Genomic DNA, 21,078 nt, shown 5'->3' with positions numbered 1-21,078 from the left:
AAAATATCACCATTCTACATACTGCTTATAAAACAATCCAATTTTGGAAACTAACCATTCTAGCTATTCTACTCTCCTTCTTTTATTCTCCAAAGTAATGAGCAATCTCAAGTTAGGGCACATCCAGACAGCACCTAAAGCACATCCACACATGTTTTCCCATGGGGCATCCAAACGACATCCCACGTAAACGCAACTGCATTCGGCACAAAGCAGGAAAACCCTGCTTTGTGCTGACGTAATTTGTTAGCGGGAAAGACGTGGGTCTTCTTGAATGACCCGTGTCTTTCCCCCTGTGGGCAGCGTCTGGACCACCCTCTTAGAAGTCCTGAGACTTCTGAGAGGGCCGTCGGCACAGCCCTTTCATGTTTTCCAGCCTCCATGAGGCCGGAATATCTAAGGCTCTAACATCCTCCCCAAACCACCCAGAAAACTGTTTATAAAATAAAATAACTTACTCAGCATGCATTAAAGTGCTGCCAGAGCTCTCCTGGTGCATAAGAATAACGCACCAGGAGAAGGGAAGGAAGAAAATCCTGCCCCCCTCTCCTAGCGTGTCATTCCTATGTGCCAGGAGAGCTCTGGCAGCACTTTAATGACAGTCGGGTAAATTATTTTATTTTTAAATGATTTTTAAGGGGTTTCGGGAGAAGGTGGGGGCTGCCTCCCTGTCCTCCCGTAGGGTTCCAGAAGGACATCTGGACACCCACTCCCAGAAAAGCATGCACTTTATGGGAGGGGGGTGGACTAGAACCCAGCACATTTTAAAAATGCGATTGCTCCTGGGTTAAAGGGCTGTGTGGAACCACCTCCAGAAACCTTAGAGTGGAAGCAGCTACCAAAACCAGTAAAACAAGCAACAGTGCTTTCTTGACCAATCTTTGGTGATACTATGGGCCACTTCAGGTTGTTTGGGCAATTTAGAAAACCTTTTGCCAATTTATGAGATTTAAAACAGGGAAAACTAACTTTGGCAAGCATGTTTGAAAAAGTCTAACAGGAAAAATCTATTCTGACTAAAAATAAATGCAGTTTGGAATGCATTCTGTGCAATGTTGTCATGTGGTTTTTGTATGTACGTATACAACATTTCTGTGTAAAAAATAGTATTTCCGCACAAAAATATTTCTTTCTGCACAGTTTCCTTCATAGGAAATGCTGCAACTAGGGACTTATTCTACACAAAATTAATACATGTTGATTACCACAAAGACATCATTTTTCACACAGGAAACCTTTTTCTGTGTGAGAAATATCTTTTCTGCATGTAAACACTCATTTATGGGCAGAAAATGTCTCTTATACAAATCAAACATGTCCAAATTCTGTGCAGAAAAATGCCTGAATTGTGAACAGGCTTTAACAACTTTGTTTTGGTTATAGCAGGCAAAATATTGCAATTACTTGTTGGTTCCTTTGAGAAGAACATTAAATAAGAATTATACCCCTTACTAATGACAATGACAAGAGTATCTATGCATCTAAATAGTTATAACCACCCTATCTCATATGATCTGTATCAAAACTCCTACAACGTATGGCATAAAATCAAATAAATTTAAACAAAAGAATAAAAATCAATTGAGAAAAAAAGGCAAGGCAAGTGAAAACACTGTGCAGGGCCTCCAATTTGTTTTAATTTATGCTATCTTTTTAAGTATCCAGATTGTTATAACGATGCCATTTCCCTTCCTCTGAGCCAGGCTGCAGTCAGGCTCTTTTTATCAAACCTAAGCATCCCAAGGATAATTTTTGACTCTTAAACTTATATTTGTGTGATTCCATGCACCATACCTCATAACATGCTGTTAATGTGTGGGACAGTCTATTACAATAGACTTAATTAGAAGACTCTGAGGTGGGATGTTCTGCCTTTCTTTATGAAGAGAAAGCAGAGTGTGCCTGTTTAATTATAATATAAAACCATAAGAAATGTTTTAACAGATTAAAGCATACTAAAACATATGACAAATCAAAAACATTTGGAACTGGTTAAAACAAGTTAAAAGAATTTAAGATTTTTCAAGAAAGATTTACCTGTTTCATAAACAGCTTCAGATGCTGAAGTGTAGTAATCCTCTACTGTATATTGTGCCAATCGAAGAGTATCCAAGCCACTCACAGAGTCATTTCCTCTTGTCCAGTAAAACATGACATCATTAATGTTATAACCCCCTATATTTGGGAAGAATGAAAGAAAGAGAAATGTTATTTAATGTGGAAAACTGGTTTGGTGTGTCCAGATAATATACCTTCAATTGATATATACTGACAAAGTTCAGTTTACTACCCTTGGCTTAGCCTGAAAAATTCAAGATTTGGACTGCAGTCAATGTTAGATAATTGTGGGAAGAAAGAGATTAAGAGGTAGGTCTAACATGAAGTATATCATGCTTTACAGAGTTGAATGACAGATTCGTATCACCAGAGGCCCTCCCAGGTTTTTGTCTGTTTGCTATTTTGCACTTGGATACATATGGTGGCATCCTGTTAGCCACATATCTAGGTGAGAGTGTGGTTGAGGCACACATATGACTCCTTTTTTGGATGGAATGTGGGAAAATATTCTCTAGCCCAGGACTTGCCAGCTACAAGAGGCCACGGGCACACATTACTACCTGGCTCACAAAACTCTTAAATATATACTAGACCATCTGACCAGGGTGCATTTGGGTCTTTCCAGCTGAGTGGAGAAAATCAGACAGGAAATGAATTCAAAGCAGGATTGAATTCATTGGCCGGAGGTTACCCAGAGGCCTTCAAAAAGAGAACACTACACTCTGCCGTGGCCTTTGTTGAGCACCATGTAAATATTCTCTAGCCCAGGTCTTGCCAGCTGTGATAGGTAAGGAGGACACATTACTCCACCCATAGAGACCTTGGATGGCCACATCCTCAGTGAACCCTCAACACATACAAAAAACAGTATCCCTCCCCAAATGTCCTCTAGTCAGTTTAAATCGTTTTAAGGCATCACCAGAAACATTTTAGGCCCAGGAATGATTTTTTCTACCAATAGGAGATAACTTCTGGTTACTTTTTGATGTAGGCAAAGTCCTCTCTTGGGCCTTAGACATCATGAAAATAGCCATATTGCTCTGTTTGGATGCACTTGGGAGTAGCAAGGCCGGAGTTAACATTGCTGGAAGAAACATTAACAACCTTAGGTATGCAGATGATACCACTCTGATGGCCGAAAGTGAGGAGGAGCTGAGGAGCCTTATCACCAAGGTGAAAGAAGAAAGTGCAAAAGCTGGGTTGCAGTTAAACATCAAGAAAACCAAGATCATGGCTAACTACACCTATTGATAACTGGCAAATAGAGGGAGAAAGTGTGGAGGCAGTGACAGACTTTATTTTCTAGGCGCGAAGATCACTGCAGATGCAGACTGCAGCCAGGAAATCAGAAGACATTTACTTCTTGGAAGGAGAGCAATGGCCAACCCCGACAAAATAGTGAAGGGCAGAGACATCACACTGGCAACGAAGGACAGCATAGTGAAAGCAATGGTATTCCCCATAGTAATCTATGGATGTGAGAGCTGGACCATAAGGAAGGCTAAGCGAAGGAAGATAGATAATTTGAATTTTGGAGCTGGAGGAAAATCCTGAGAGTGCCTTGGACCGCAAGAAGATCCAACCAACCCATCCTCCAGGAAATAATGTCAGGCTGCTCACTGGAGGGAAGGATACTAGAGGCAAAGATGAAGTACTTTGGCCACATAATGAGAAGACAGAAAAGCTTGGAAAAGATCATGATGCTGGGGAAAATGGAAGGAAAAAGGAAGAGAGGCCGACCAAGGGCAAGATGGATGGACGGTATCCTTGAAGTGACTGGCATGAACTTGAAGGAGCTGGAGGCAGCGATGGCTGACAGGGAGCTCTGTGTGGACTGGTCCATGAGGTCACAAAGAGTTGGAAACGATTATGTGATTGAGCAGCAGCAGCAAGGAGTAGCAAAATTGATTCTTATTAATGCATAGGTGGCTGGGAGGGCACAAAGTGGCTCTTGGAGGCCTCATGTGACATGTGGACTTCACTATGTCTATTCCTGCTTTACCTCTTTGCCCTCTCTGATGACCCCACTCTGTACCTATCACAGTTCCCACTATGGCTGTTTATTATCCTTAGGTAAAAGAAGTTTACAATCAATTTAGACAAATGAAGTCTAGTTGGTCAAGGATGCAAAAAGAGAATGAACACCATCCATGAGTGCACTCTTGTTTCTTCTTCCAACAGATACTACTTCTTCATCATCTGAATAGCCTTCTTATGTTCGTCTCCTTCTCATTGGTAAATAGTAGCAGCAGAGAATATTTCTGGGAGTAGACAGTTCAACCGCAGGGTGGACGTTGAAGTCTACAGATGGAATATTATGCTCAAACTGATCAATGCAGCAGTTTTGGCCCTTGTGTACTCACAGAAGTACAATCGGAAGAAATGGGAGGAAAAATAAACACATTGAGGAGAATGCAGAAATCTTTGGTGATGTTTGCTTTATGTTGCCAGTGTGCCTTGAGTTTGGCCAGTGAAACAGGGCTACCACCAAATTCTACACCTCCTTGGCCATAGAATTGTTATCTTACTTAATAAGGTACAATAACAATGCTGCAATGCTAGAGTTGCAAATAAGGTGCAGCTAGCACTAAAATTTATAGTGGATTGGAGAACATATGGCCTTCTCGGTGTCATTTGACTGCAGCTCCCATCAGCATTAGACAGCATAGTCAAGCATGAGGAATAATGGAAGTTAAAGTCCAGCTATACCTTCTAAAAGGCTACTCATTCCTTAGCCCAATTTTACAGTGAAGTCCTTCAAACTAACGTGTTTGTTTGATATTCCTGTCACATCATATTCATATGGTTATAATGCCAGCTTATTATGTAGTCAATCTTTGTACATTTCCCTATAATGTATACAAATATCTGTTTCTACAGATCTTAATCATGAACATGAATATCAATACTGCTCCTTTGCACCCTGTGGGGTCTACTGCTGCTGCAAAACAATAACATTTACACTGTCGACTGAAAAAGCTTTGAGTGCCACACTAAGCAGATTATTAAAATGTTTAATGTTTGTTTGTTTGCAAATAGCTATAGGGAAAGAAATCTTTGAAAGCTCTGGAAGCTAAAATGTATGCTCATCATCCTTCTCCTTTAAAACAGATTTCTTTTGCTTTTCCGAGAGCACAGACAAAGGGAATAACGAGAGGATTTAAAGGATAACCTGCTTTGAAAATGAAAAAAAGTCTGTAATTCTACTAATCCCCTTTGAGGATAAAAAGGAATTTCAGACACTCACAAAATGGGAGGGACCTGTTTTTTGAATCTCTTCCTGAGAAAATATAAGTCATGCTCTTAGAAAGTGCCATTCTCCTTATCAATCCCCCTATTGTCATTTAGGAGACTGCCAAGCCCGAATGCTGCAGGGACTACAGTAAATACAATGGGCAGAAGTCTCCTCCTATGTGCTGTATAAACTCATGTATAAGTCTAGACACTTAGTAAAAAAAAAAAAAAACAACCCAAAAATCCTGGGTGAGTTAGTGGGAGTACCATATCATAACTTAACTCTTCTCAAAAAAGGAATAATTCTCTTCTCTGAGTAGAGTGACGAAAGGCAAGAGCTTAGTCTGTCCTGGAAGAACCGGAAAGAAACACTAACCCCTTCAACTTTCTCAATCTCAATACCATTTCTGGTTTGCTTGAATGCCTGGGTAGGAAAATGGTGGCATTCAATACTTCTCAGGGACAGTGGCAGCTGGCACTTTCCCCTCTGCTTGAAATGACCCCCAGTTTATCCACAGCTCATATCAAAATCCATAATATTGGCCTCAAAACCTACCCTCTCTAGATGAGGTTGACTTAGCGTATACTCAAGTATAAGCCGAGATTTTCAGTCTTTTTTTAAGGCTGAAAAAGCCCCCCTCAGCTTATACTTGTGTAAGCTTCTTTCAGCCCCACGTCTTCCCGCCAGGACCCTCACCTCTCTGCACAGCAACCCAGCTCTTCTTTCTCTCTTATGAATATTTACATAAATATTTATGTAAATATTCAGCAACTCAGCCCTCCTTTCTTTTATGAATATTTACATAAATATTTATTTATGTAAATATTAAATAACATTTAACCTACTGATGCCTCAATTAATATAATTTTATTGGTAACTATTTTTATTTTTATTTTTGAAAGTTACCAGCAGCTGCTGCATTTCCCACCCTTGGCTTATACTTGAGTTTTCCCAGTTTTTTGTGGTAAAACAGGTGCCTCGGGTTATATTCAGGATGGCTTATACTTGAGTACATAAAGGTATATAAAATTATGTACAAAAATCTGAAAATTACTCAATAAACCCATGGCATCCTGACAACTTCTCTCATTAATTAGTTCTTTCTATTCTTACTTTCCTGAAGCCTGCAAATAAAGTTTTTTTTATTTAAAACCAAAGTTAGTAATAAAATCACAGACTGATATTTAGAAGACAGCAGGATTTATCAAACAACAATTACCGAACTGAAGAAAAGGAAAGGAAAAGATTACAATAGATCTGTCTCCTTCCCACTCCAAAAGGAGGATTATATCCATGTTAATCTATACAGCTGTGATATGGTTTATTCTATTTATCATGTGATAAGTTTTAATGACATCACTGTGTTATTGTTTTATATTTAGTTGGGAGACTCCTGAGTGTTTCAATGACAGATGGTATGATTCTGAAATTCTCCATTTTCAGCTTCATAGCAAGGTATTTATTTTATTTCTCCAATTCCTGCAAGGAATTCACAAATGCAAGCTGTGGAATGCACTCTACATCATTTAATTCAAGGGTAAGCTCTGTTAATTGTTAATTTTTAAAAAATGAGAGCAATCACAGATTAATTAAGTTCACTATGCTGTCATTAATTACTGTGCATTCCCTAAAGGTCCATTACTGTGCATTCCCTAAAGGTCCAATACTCCTTTGCGTGTTTCCTCTGCAAACCCAGTGAACAAAAAGTTGAAACAGTCAGATTACAATAGGGACTCTCATGCTCATAAGCAGCACACTTTTCCCCAAGTAAAGTCCCATTCATTTCACTGAAGAAAAAACACATTACAAGATTTTTTCAAACAAAAAAGAAAGAAAGAAAGAAAGAAAGAAAGAAAGAAAGAAAGAAAGAAAGAAAGAAAGAAAGATAAAATCTTTAATGGCAGGATTTCTCTCTATGTAGATCTGGTTAGCCATACTTCCTTAAAAGTATGGAAAGAAGTAAACCAGAAATAATACTGTGGCAACATAATGGCAGGCAGAACAATTCTTGACATGAAATAGTAGATCATCTTCTGCCTCTATAGGCCGTTGGCTGGGCAAGGAAGCAAGAATGGAATTGCATTTTTGTCCCCATTTGTCCATGAAATAACTTATTTGCACACCTACCACTAGTTGACAAACTGGTAGAAACTCTACACACAGAAAGATCTCCTCTTTCATACTGGGAACAGCTCCTTTCTGCCTCTGAAGGTATATGCTTGCCCCATTTTACTCTTTCTCATGCACTGTAAAAGCGTATTTGCTTGCTGCATAACAAATGTATTATGTCTTAAATCTTTATTAATATGTAAGCCATAATAAAGATCATAAGAGCTTGTGCCCTAGAGCTTGTGTTCTAATGAATGCATTAGTCCTTGAGATACTATCAGGCTCTTTCTTGGGGCAACAAACCAACATGCTTCTGGAAGCTGCTATGAAAATATATTTCATTTACTTATGTGTACTGCTAAATTTTAAAAATGGAGAAAGAGATTTGGAAGGAGGGGGATTACTAATTCAGAATGCTAAATATGGCAGGACTACATAATCTCAATCAATTACATTGCGAATCAGTGTCCATTACATGCATATCCTTGAAATACTCCTTTTCTGACCTCTTTTTCATGTAAAATAATCTCATTTCTGAACATTCATTAATTTCCTAATAAATGGCTTTGTTTATAAAACTGGGTCAGTGTACAATTTTTATTCTGTATAACGAGGAGGTGAATAAGGATCCCTTTCTTTTCCCAAGATGCTTAGTCTTCCCTGGAGGTGTCGAACTAGGGTATGGGGATACTAATGTTGTGTCAAAGGTGGGGTGTATTCTGTGAAAGGAAAAACTGAATTCTACAAAAACCAATGTGTGGCTCACTTTGTGAATAATTGTGTAATTGAGTTTTACTTGTATGAATGGTGGCAGAAGCTGAAACTATGCTGGCACACTCAAACACTATCAGCCAGTAATGTCAACACATATCCTTGAAAAATGTCAACTGCAGAGTAAGACCGGGACATGACTTGATAGAAGGAGGGACCTAACTTGAATTGACTGTAACTTTAGGCTAATTTAGAAGTCAAAAGCATTGAATCAAGCTTATGGAAGAGGGTGCAAAGAATGGGGTGACTAATTAGGCTTTAATTCTGCACAGAAATCTGCCACTTGCTTCCTATTCATTAATGGGATTTAAGCAATCTGATTGTGCACAGGACTGCAGCCAAGAAAGGCATTTTGTTATACTGTGAAGATGAAAGCTGCATTTTGAGCATCATGTCCTGCCAAAATGATACACACTAATGTGTCTTTTCTCCCTTTATGGAAAAATGCTCCAGGGATAGTATATGCAACCAAGCAAGGAAATGCTTTTCTGCTTTAAATATTTGATCATCTTATTTATCTACTTTTTTCCCCCAGACATTGGGATGCTACGTCAGATATGATGCATCCACTCTACCAAACCAATCGCCTTGAGTATTCAACTCCTCTTTCTTCCTTTCCTTGTTAAGATATGGTGCAAAAATGAGATATGAAATTGGATGTTATAGTTAAAGATTATCCAAGAACTGTAAGTTATGCTTAAATCTTGGTCTGCAAACCAGAAAAACAAATACTGTACAGTAGGCTTGAGCAAAGATTAGTTATGGACGTTTGCTTTCAGCTTATTTGATTGGTTCAGAAGCCTGTAACATCATGGGCTTCACCGCCATTTTTTAACTGGCTGCAACAGAATAGTGGCTGTTGAAAACCAGCTGCTTTTGGATACACATGGAATGCGGAGAGGGAGGCAGCCACTAGAAGGAAAAGTGCAAGGGGTGGGGGAAGGCACCACTCCAGCATCCCTCCAAATCAAGAGAAAAGAGAGGGTTTGTTAAAGGAAGTGTAATGCCCCATGGGCCTTGTAGTCCTGTTTCCAGTGCCACCGTGGCTGATGAAGATGAAAACATGGGGTTTTCGCCAGCTCAGCAAGAGTCGGAATTTTTCCAGATGCCTGATGTTGATGTTTTTGCCCAAGAACCCATTAAAACAGACCTTGAGCAGTTCTCACCCCCTTTTGTTAGGAGACAGTCCTATGCTGCGGGCAGGGGAGAGAAGGAGCAGGTTCGGAGGAGTTTGAGACTTGCAGCTAAACAAGACACTGATTAGCCATGTTCCCCTGGGAAAATCTAGGGAGTCTCACATCTGGAGAGAGCTGTGATGACTCATGGGCCTTGTAGTCCTGTTCCTAGTACTATTGTGGCAGACGAAGAGGAAAACATGGGATTTTCGCTGGTTCAGCAAGAGCCGGAGCCTCTTCACCTGCAGGATGTTGATGTTTGCCCACAAGAATTCAGCCAAACAGGCCTTGGGCAGAACTCCCCCCCGTTTTCCAGGAGGGAAAATTATTCTAAAGATAGGGGAGTCAGGGAGGCTAATCGCAGAAGCCTGAGAATCGCTGCCAAACAAATGGCTGATTAGGTTTGCTTCCCTTGGGAAATTCTAAGGAGTCATGCATCTGGACAGAGTTGGGTTTCGCTTCTCGTTCTCTAGGGAAAGAGTTCTGTTGGCGGGAAAACGAGACCCAATATAGGTGTTTGGCGCGAGGAATACTTTGCGGAGTCAATTGATCAGCTTGAGGAGAGAGATTGTGTGTGGACTTGTAATCCCAGTTCCTTGCTTCCCGGATCAAGCTTCAAGCCTTGCCTTGTCTCACGGTTTTACCACGGACTCTGTTTCATGCTTCATGTTCGTCTTGCCTCCAGTCACGGATCTAGTCGAGAATCAAGTTTATTTCCAGCCTTGTTGTCAAGCTTCATTGGACTTTAAAGACTCTGTTATTTCCCCACACTATTGCTTGGCAAAGTGTGTGTTTCGGTCAAGTGGATTAAAACTTTGAACTCTAATATCTTATATTGGACAATACAATTCTGGACTATATTTGACCTTATCTGAAAGGTCTGCTTCTGAACTATGTTCTTCACTTGTTTTTATTGATTTTATATATTTCTTTAATAAAGATATTAGATAGAGACTGGCCTCTGTGTAAGGTATTTGGTGCTCTGCAGCCAGGGTCCTGACAAGAGCTGTGTTTCGTTTCCTGTTCCCTAGGGAAAGAGAACGCTGGACACCTGCTTTGCAGGAAAACGAGACCTAGTTAAATGTGCCTGGCACGGTAGGTTCCGTGCGGTGTCAACAGAGCAGCTTCAGGAGTGATTTCGTGTTTCTAGCCTAGTGTGGACTTCGCAAAGTCCGCAATTCCAGTTTCCTTGCTTTGCCTATCCAAGTATTCAAGAATTGCCTTGCCTTGTTCCTAGTCACGGACCTTGTTCCTAGAATCAAGTTTTGTTTCCAACCTTGTTGTGGATTTACCTTGGACCTTGGACCTGGACATTTCCCCACACTATTGCTTGGCAATAGTGTGTGTTTCGGTTTGTTGGATTCTACTTTGGACTCTAATATCGTTTATTGGACAAAACATTTCTGGACTATATTTGACCTTATCTGATAGGTCTGCTTTTGGACTATATTCTCTACTTGTTTTTTATTATTTTATATATTTCTTTAATAAAGATATTAGATAGTTATTGGCCTCTGTGTTCAGTTCTTAGTGCTCTTAGTGCATGACAGGAAGCCCAGGGTAGGATACCTCCAGGTGGATCCCTCTTCCTTCCCTGGGAAGTAGGAAGCCTCCTTAAAATGCCTTAGAAAACTGCCTGCTGCAGGGAGAGAGCATGAGCGCCTGCAGCTCCTGTCTCCTCTAGAGTAGACACAGCTTTAATGAAGCATTAAATCTGTTCAGAAATCAGAAGGGGAAGGATCACAGAAAGAGTGGTATCTTAACTTTGATGCTTTTAATCCAGGTCTTAACGAAGGATATAAGGACAAACGATGCCTAAAATGATGGTAAGGGGAGCCTGTTGGAAGCCCCCCTCCCCCATCTATCTGGCACTAATGGGCCAAATAGAAAACAAATATTTCGGCTTCCTGAATCTAAAACAGATTTCTGTTCTCCCGAATTCGGCAGGTTCCCAAAATATGGATTGTTGCCCCCACCAAAATTCAGAACACCGAAATGGATCACAGTTTACACGTATTGCACAAGCCTACTGTACAGCTTTCCTAACCAGTCATCATGACAAATCATGATTTAACAAACCAAGAAATTGCTTTTCAAACCATGCATATGAGATAAGGATAAATCACAGATTCATTTTTAAAAGTCCCTGTAAGCACAATTTCCAAGTTCAGACTTTCTATTTAATTTTGAAAAGGAAAGGGTGCAATCTATGACATACTGGAAAGAGAAGAGGAGAGAAATGCACACAAACCTGAATCCCAAGCCAACATGTTCATAGTACTAAATCAGGATAGGCCATTGCCAAGTGCACACTGGCCTTCCATGAAATACTGAGGTCGAATTAACCCCTAACTGCAAAGGAGATGTTTTTCTCTTGGGCCCTGTCCTAGAGCTCTTGGTATTTCTACCATGCACCCACCATGACTTCAATAGCAAATAATGCTGATCACTCATTTGAGGGAGAAATGCAAATTCTGTTATTTCATTACACTTTGTAATAATTGTATCTTGTGTACTTTGTATTGAATTTAGAGAAAGAGCCTATATTTATGATGAGTGTTGGGTTGATTGGGATTAATTTAATCATATTTGAATTGGGCAAGTGGTGAAAATGCTACATGATTTAGACCAGGGGTCCCCAAACTAAGGCCCGGGGGTCGGATGCAGCCCTCCAAGGTCATTTACCTGGCCCCTGCCGTCAGTTTTATAATATAATATTTTTATATTATTTTAAATAATATAATATATTGTATATACATATAATATTGATAATAATATTATAATGTTATACAATATAATACTAATAATAATACCATATAACAATATTAATTATATGTTATAAAAAGATTTCCCCTGACATTAAGTCCAGTCATGTCTGACTCTGGGGGTTGGTGCTCATCTCCATTGCTAAGCTGAAGAGCCGGCATCGTCCGTAGACACCTCCAAGGTCATGTGGCCGGCATGACTGCATGGAGCGCTGTTACCTTCCCGCCGGAGCGGTACCTATTGATCTACTCACATTTGCATGTTTTCGAACTGCTAGGTTGGCAGGAGCTGGAGCTAACAGCAAGAGCTCACCCTGCTCCCCTGATTCGAACTGCCAACGTTTTGGTCAGCAAGTTCAGCAGCTCTGCAGTTTAACCCGCTGTGCCACTGGGGGCTCCAACAGAAACATTGCAGCATTTTACAATAGGAACAGGATTCCATACAAGACATGGGAAACCACTGAGCAATAATGTAACGGGAAGAGCAGCCATCAAGAGAAATTCATAAAACAAAATGCTTATAGATCAGGCAGCTGTTAGAAATTGTGGGACTTGAAGTCCAAAACACCTGGAGGACTGAAGTTTGCCCATGCGGGTGCTCATTCCACTTCAGGGATTTGAACCTGGGACCTTTTGGTCCACAAGTTCAGCAGCTCAGTGCTTTAACACACTGTGCCATCAGGGCCCCCCATTATATGTTATATATTACATATAATATTACAGTATAGTGGTATAGTTCAATATAGTAATATATAATGCTAGTATTGTGCTCAGCTGCTCTGAGTCCCCTTCAGTGTGAGAAGTGCGGGATATAAATGTAATAAATAAATGTAGTAAATGAATAAATAAATAATTTTAGACTTAGGCTCACCCAAAGTCTGAAATGACTTGAAGGCACACAACAACAACAACAATCCTAATTAACTTGACTATCTCATTGGCCAGAAGCAGGCCCACGCTTCCCATTGAAATCCCGATAGGTTTATGTTGGTTACAATTGTTTTCATTTTAAAATATTATATTGTTCTTTCATTTTTGTTGGGTTTTTTCCACTACAAATAAGACATGTGCAGTGTGCACAGGAATTTGTTCATATTTTTTTTCAAATGATAATTTGGCCCCTCCACAGTCTGAAGGATGGTAGATCGGCCCTCTGCTTTAAAAGTTTGAGGACCCCTGATTTAGACAAAGATGTAAGTTGTCGAAACCAAGCCATCATTAGGTCCTTCACTTTGGAGAACCTGGAGTGCATTTAGCACCTGAATAACATAATGGTACCATAAAGTACTTTCTGCCTTAAAAATGGACCTATCTCTGTGAAGAGCACTAGGGCATGTTACATATAGCCCTATTAAAGCAGTAAAATCACTTACAGCTTTCCAGTTGCAAGGTGCATGTCTGCTTGTCCATAGGGTATTTAGTCAAATCCATACTACAGGCAACTGTTGCTGTTATCCTTTAAAAGCAAAGTACAGATGGTTACCATCTATGCGTAATACTCAGCATCAAAAATAGAAACAAATTATCCTACTTATTTGAGCTTTTCTTTTAAAAAAGAAAACATATGGTTAGGGGAAAAGATCAGCAGATATTTTATGAAAGCAAAGCTATTAATTTATGCTCTACTTTTCTGAAATACATATTTCTTTTTGATCGTAAATCGAAACTAAATAATCAGAAACAAACAGTGTCTAAAATATCACATAAAGATGAAAGAATGAATTATATACTTAATTTGGTCTCAGGACTTTAAACAAATATTGTAGTATAAAAATAGAAACTGCAATAAAATGTAAAAACAACAATCAGCAGTTCCTAAAGTCATTAAAAATAGAGGTCTACTAAATGTGAAAAGGCAAGATAAAATTTCTTCCAGAGACATTAAGAAGTTAGTAACAAATACTGAAAACCTTCATTGAGAAGACACAGTCCCAACAGTCTTTGTTACTTTTGCTCAGTCTTCTGATTCCCTTTGGATAGTCAGCCAAATACTGGCATCATCATACTGACTTCATAATAACGTAGTCAAGAATGCATTTATAGCCTGTGTTCATAATGTTAAAAATTGTGCTAATACACCTGGAAATCAGAAAGTGAACAGCTGAACTTGAAAAAGGTGGATCTGCCAACATGAAGGGTGGTGAACTTGCTTTTGATCATATTGTTTGTCCTTCTACCATTGCTTTGAGTTGCACTGGAGGTCTCCCAATAATAGCCTTCTAAAATGACAGGGTCCAACCCTACAAGAGCTCTAATTATGGGATGAGTAGCAATCAAATCAGGAATTCTTATCCCCCTAAGTTACCACTTTTTGAACTGCAAACACTCTACAAAATTTTATTATAGGGACTCCCTCATTAATTTCAATGAGGAGGTGAAATCTGGCATATTCTTTGTGGTAAAAGAATGACAGGATTTTCGCATGTATAGCTGAACTCCAATATACAGAACAAATACAGTAGAGTCTCACTTATCCCAGCTAAACGGGCTGGCAGAACGTTGGATAAGCAAATATGTTGGATAATAAGGAGAGATTAAAAAGAAGCCTATTAAACATCAAATTAGGTTATGATTTTACAAATTAAGCACCAAAACGTCATGTTAGACAACAAATTTGGCAGAAAAAGTAGGTCAATATGCAGTAATGCTATGTAGTAATTACTGTATTTACAAATTTAGCACCAAAATATCACGATGTATTGAAAACATTGACTACAAAAATGCGTTGGATAATCCAGAACGTTGGATAAGTGAGTGTTGGATAAGTGAGACTCTACTGTAGCTGAATTAGATACATTGGCCTAGTTTAACAATCATTACCCTTGTAGCTGGTGGAAGAGTGACATCTAAATGAAAATGGCCAATTGTCATTCAAATCAGTCTCAGAAGTATGAACCAAAGCTGTCTGAGAAATCTTAATAATAAACATACCGTATAGCATAAAGCACTGTTCCATTGGGATATATTCTGATCAGACGGTTTTCAACAGTGATATCATGAAGAAAAGACTTTTTTGAGTCCACTATAAAGGTGTCTGGTACCCAAAGCATTTCTACAAGGCGGCCATCTAAGCTTAAGCTCTTATTACCCTCAAAACAAAGGCGCTCATCAGTCCATCGTTGTCTTAAGAAGATAGTAGCTGTGTAATCCTAAGAAAAGATAATATTTTAAAAAAACATTGAAACACATATCTTTGATATGGCCTAAGGGCTAATCAATAAAATGTTCTTCTAATATTGAAACATACAAAGTGGGAGTAGACAAGGCTATCTCTTCGCACCTTAGCTTTTTATTTTGAGTTGCATACTCTACTAAGAGGTATTAGATAAGACCATAGAATTTATCTGGTGAGAGTTTAAAAAAGAAAAGAGCAGTACAAGCTGAGATCTTATGCAAATAATCTAGTAATAATGATGATATAACCCTCTGTGCTCTGACCCAAAATATACATACATATGTGTTTGAGTAGGTTTCTTGTTGCATTAACCATGGCCTTGGTTCTCTGTCATGACACTCAAAACATTGATAGACAAATGGGAGGTTTTCCTGCTGGAATAATTTCAAAAAGAATCTGAAATAGGAAACTATAAAAACACTGCCATACCATATTTATTTCTGAGATTGTATCAATGCTTGCTATATCCATGCTCATTCCAACCGAGACAGGACCATCTAAAATAAATGCACAAACACACACATAAGCAATAGTATAGAAATATGTGAGGAGTAGTAAGCCAGAGGAACATAGAACTAACAAAGACTATCTAATTTGGTAGTTAATTTGTTAAATATACTGATTTGTAATTCAATTGCAAATTGCAGGTGAGTTCTACCTTGGAGGAATAAATGAAATCTACAGAAAAGCCTGCAATTTAAGGAGTTGATCAACATTGACAGTTGGCATAATAGAGCTATATAGATGTTCCTGTGAAAAGTAGCACTAGACGATAAAACAGTTACAGCAAATATGAATAAAACAATGGCCCCAGATTGGAAACGTTCAACAAATATCTCAGTCCCCAGACAAGGAGCATAAGGGATTGTATGTGTTGTCGAAGGTTTTCATGGCCAGAATCACAGGATTGTTGTGTGTTTTCCGGGCAGTATGGTCATGTTCCAGAAGTATTCTCTCCTGACGTTTCACCCACATCTATGGCAGGCATCCTCAGAGGTTGTGAGGTATAAATGATTGTAGTCAGTGTTTTAAGTCTTGTATTGATTGTGTAAATTAGGAGAAACTATTAATCACATTTAAACAAATTGGTTTGCCACAAAATTTAATCATCTGGTTGTGCAGTGGTTTAAACTTCTGTGTTGCTCAACTTGCTGACTGAAAGGTCAGCGGTTCAAATCTGGGGAGTGGGGTGAGCTCCTGCTGTGAGCCCCAGCTTCTGCCAACCTAGCAGTTGAGTATATCAATAGGTACTGCTCTGGTGGAAAGGTAACAGCGCTCCATACAGTCATGCCAGCCACATGACCTTGGAGGTGTCTACAAACAACGCCGGCTCTTCGGCTTAGAAATGGAGATGAGCACCAACCCGCAGAGTTGCACACGACTAGACTTAATGTCAGGGGAAAACCTTTACCTTTACCCTGGGATGTCCTGTACTGAGGACAAGAGTCTACCGTCAGGACAAAATATGGAGAAATGCAATGGTTCAGCATACAAGTTAAACAGATGCAGTGATAGAATGCCTGATTCCCTTGTCAATTGGAAACTATTGCATTTCTCCATATTCTGTCCTGACGGTAGACTCTTGTCCTCAGTACAGGACATCCCAGGGTAAAGGTAAAGGTTTTCCCCTGACATTAACATATGTAACACAGAATGAGACTTGGAGGAAGGAGGTGTGAAAAATTAAAGGAAGAAACATCAATAATTTAAGATCTGCATATCACAATACTGCTAGCATAAAATAGCAAAGACGTAGAATGATTATGGAAGAAAATAAAGGAAGACAGCGCAAAGGCCATTTTACAATGAACATTAAGAAAACATCCTTTAGATTTGCAGCTTTAACCTTCACAGGTTTGATTATTTACACATTAATTGCTGTCACCTCTGTTGCTGCCCTATGCAATGTTAATAGGGACTTGAATAACATCAGTGTATATCTTGAGTTGTGCTCAGCTAAGTCAGGCTTAGCAATCAAATATTTGATTGTTGGGAGGCCAATTTATTGAGATTTTTGGGGCGGAGAGGGTGTGACTCACCCAAGGTCATCTAGTGGAATTTGATGGTTGAATGGGAAGTCAAACCCTGGTCTTCAGAGTCCTAGGGCCCTTCCACACAACCATATAACCCAGAATATCAAGGCAGAAAATCCCACAATATCTGCTTTGAACTGGGTTATCTGGGTCCACACATTCATATATTCCAATGCAAAGCAGAAAATGTGAGATTTTATTCAGCTGTGTGGAAGGGACCATAGTCCAATGGTCAATCCACTAACTATACCATGCTAGCTTTCAAAAGACACATGGTGTGTATCTTCCTCTCACTATTTGTCACAGGTAATATGTTTGCCGTGGTCCTCTATATCCTGTGGATTGATATATATATATCAATTACCATATGCATATGCATATGAGCTCCGTGCAGTCATGCTGGCCACATGATCTTGGAGGTGTCTACAGACAACACCAGCTCTTCGGCTTAGAAATGGAGATTAGCACCAACCCCCAGAATCGGACACGAGTAGACTTAATTTTAGGGGAACTTTTACACAACTAAAACTTGTGCGCCAGTTGCGCCCGTACCTTGGGAAGTCTGACTTGGCCATGGTAGTCCACACTCTTGTTACAGCTCATACAGATTACTGTAATGCGCTCTACATGGGTTGCCTTTGAAAACTGTTTGGAAGCTTCAATTAGTCCAACAGGTGGTTGCTCACAGGAGCAGCATACAGGGAGAACACAACACCCTTGTTGCGTCAGCTCCACTAACTGCCAGTCTGCTACCAAGCACAATTCAAAGTGCTGGCTTTAGTATATAAAGCCCTAAATGGCTCTCGTCCAGCTTACCTGTCCAAATGTATCTCCCCCTATGAACCATTTTGGAGATTAAGATCACCTGGGGAGGCCCTGCTCTCGGTCCTGCATGCTTCGCAAGCGCGAATGGCGGGGATGAGAAACAGGGCCTTCTCAATGGTGGCCCCTAGGCTGTGGAACTCCCTCCCTAGTGACATTAGATCAACCCCAATCCCTCTTAGCCTTCAGAAAGAAAGTAAAAACCTGGCTCTGGGATCAGGCTTTCGGAGAATAGTGCAGTGCAATAATAGATTTGGAATATGTGGAATGACTACGGAAAGGCCATAAACTACAATTTTCTCAATTGCATAATTTTAATATTGAATGTAGTATTTTTAAATGTTTAATATGTATTTTAATTCATTGTATTTTAAGCTTATGTTTTGTATGTGTCTTGAGTCTTGAGTCCCTTTCGAGGTAGGGAAAGGCGGGGTATAAATAGGATAAATAAATAAATAAATAAATAAATACTATGTTGCCAGACTGAAAAAGATTACAGTAAACAATGGATTTTCTGGTGGAAAAGAATTAATTCCCTAAAAGTCGGGGACAGGTGATCTCACCACAGAAATAAAGATCACACAATTATTATAGTAAAGTTGAAATCATTTCTTAGTTATTTTAATTTGCCACACATGGATTTCTACACTAAAATCTAAGGAGATGGGCAGGACCTAGTTGATCCAATTGAGCAACAGTGATCTGCCCATCAAAGCCCCAAAACATAGAAGAACTCCATTCTAGCACCTTCATATAGAATGAGGATGACAAACTTTATACACATCTCAAATGTTTCCCAAAACTGGGACTCAAGCAGTTGTAAGGATTACAATTTAAAATAAAACATCACTAATGGCTCTTTTTCATGTTTTAATTTCAGTTCTCAAAATTCCAAAAGAGTGCAGTTCCTGATGTGGATGAGAATGACCGGTGATATGGCACCAGCTCTGTGTAACCAACATTACTGGATGTGGGCCATTCCTTTTTTTAAAAAAATCATTAGTATATATTGTGATTGCTTTTTTTTCTTTCATGCCCTTAAGCAAACCTGTTGTGATTTAATTAGTTCAAAAACACTGCATATTCATACTCTTTCCCTCTCAATACACACATGAACACACACATATATTTTCTGTGGTTATGGGAGCAATACAAATTGAGAGAGATGCAATGAGGATTCCCCTCCCTCAGAGACTTCATCCTTCTGCTTTCTCCAGATGTCAGTCAGTGGTGGAGTGGCTTCCAGGGGATGTTGTGTAAATCTGAAAATGTGCTTGGTCTGCAATTTAATTTGTTGCATTCTAATGCATTTATTCACATACAGAAAGATAATTTCTTTAAATATGGTTACAGGTACCTTAAGGTAGGAAAAGAAGGGCACATCATTTGAATCTTCCCTACAAAATAACTTTGAGGGTAGAGTAGATGTAGATTAAGAGGGAAACAAACAGTTGTTATATCTGGGAGCACTATAATATAGTAGCAAAAGCAGAGTCTTGTTTTTTGGAGCAATCTTTAGACTCAACTTGCCTCTGCCAGACCCTTCTGGCCTTAACAGGTAGGAAGGTGAGATTCATCCTGGAGCAGACCACAGACTGCCATTTGTTTCCCTCTGATGTGGCTATGGGTAAACAATACAGTTCAGGTTTGCTTTCCACACCTCGTGGTTAGTTCGCAAATTGTGTTCTCCAGCAGTTTTGGACTTCAGCTTCCAGAATTCCTTATCCTTAGACAAGATGGCTAGGGTTTCCGGGAGTTGGAGTCCCAAACAACTGAAGGACCAAAGTTTTGTAATCACTGATTTAAAGAAGCAAGCCAATTTCAAATTTTGGTTTATGAAACTGCTTATTTCAACAAACTATAATTGAGATTAGCCACAGGGTTTGAACAGAGAATGATTGATGGCCTTGCAGTTAGTGGAGGACTTCAACTTCACCAGTCTTAGTCAGTGTAGCTAATTTTTAAAAACATTTCACTTTACACACACACACAAAGAACAAATCAATAAAGTAAAACAACAATGACAAAAACAAAACTGAAGACATAGTCTGAACAATTTTCCATTCTGTTCCAATAAGAGGAAAAAAACAGATTCATGAATCCTCATCATTGACATTACATGATACAAAATATATAAAATCTTAATGTTTATACATTTGGGCTGAGATCCTGCATAGGGGATGCAATTATGATCCATCTCCTGATCTTGTTGATGCAACTGTCTTTTTAAATATCTTTTTAAATAGCACATTTTCAGATCTACACAACATCCCCTGGAAGCCACTCCACCACTGGAGAAAGACTAAATATCTCTAGTCTTTTTACTTCCCAAAGACTAAAAACAAGGGGATTAAAAATACAATACAGTAGAGTCTCACTTATCCAAGCTAAACGGGCCGGCAGAAGCTTGGATAAGCGAATATGTTGGATAATAAGGAGGGATTAAGGAAAAGCCTACTAAGCATCAAATTAGGTTATGATTTTACAAATTAAGCACCAAAAACTTCATGTTATACAACAAATTTGACAGAAAAAATAGTTCAATACGCAGTAATGGTATGTTGTAATTACTGTATTTATGAATTTAGAACCAAAATATCATGATATATTGAAAACATTGACTACAAAAATGGCTTGGATTATCCAGAGGCTTGGATAAGCGAGGCTTGGATAAGTGAGACTCTACTGTAATTTAATTCTGGAGAACTAAGGGGTGGTTAAAATCTAGTCAAGTCAACAAAGAGTCAAGAATATGTCACGTCACATTGGGCATTATGGGTTTTATAGTCTCAAAAGGATACATGTTCTGTTCATGTTCTGTTCAGTAAGCAATTCAGTAACAATAATTTCCCAAAAACTTCCTAATTTCCTGCTTGCGGGTTACCTTTGTCATCAAGTTCTGTTTGAACTTTCTTCCTTCTCATCTGATGCCTAT

At 39.2% G+C, this 21,078-nt stretch overlaps 1 protein-coding gene across 1 annotated transcript in view; it reads right to left on the bottom strand.

The window, feature by feature from the left end:
* Nucleotides 1–21,078, bottom strand: part of LOC100552978 (gamma-aminobutyric acid receptor subunit pi) — a 91,943-nt gene that overhangs the window by 23,850 nt on the left and 47,015 nt on the right. Inside the window, exons 4-7 of the mRNA XM_008106718.3 lie at nucleotides 15,718–15,785; nucleotides 15,045–15,262; nucleotides 13,487–13,569; nucleotides 2,038–2,175 (exon numbers count right to left, since the gene is read on the bottom strand). Coding sequence (XP_008104925.1) covers nucleotides 2,038–2,175; nucleotides 13,487–13,569; nucleotides 15,045–15,262; nucleotides 15,718–15,785 — 507 coding nt within the window. The remainder of the gene's footprint in view (nucleotides 1–2,037; nucleotides 2,176–13,486; nucleotides 13,570–15,044; nucleotides 15,263–15,717; nucleotides 15,786–21,078) is intronic.

This window comes from Anolis carolinensis, chromosome 3 (assembly GCF_035594765.1).
Source record: "Anolis carolinensis isolate JA03-04 chromosome 3, rAnoCar3.1.pri, whole genome shotgun sequence".
Classification (NCBI taxonomy): Eukaryota; Metazoa; Chordata; class Lepidosauria; order Squamata; family Dactyloidae; genus Anolis; species Anolis carolinensis.
This window is presented reverse-complemented; position numbering and strand designations above follow the sequence as displayed.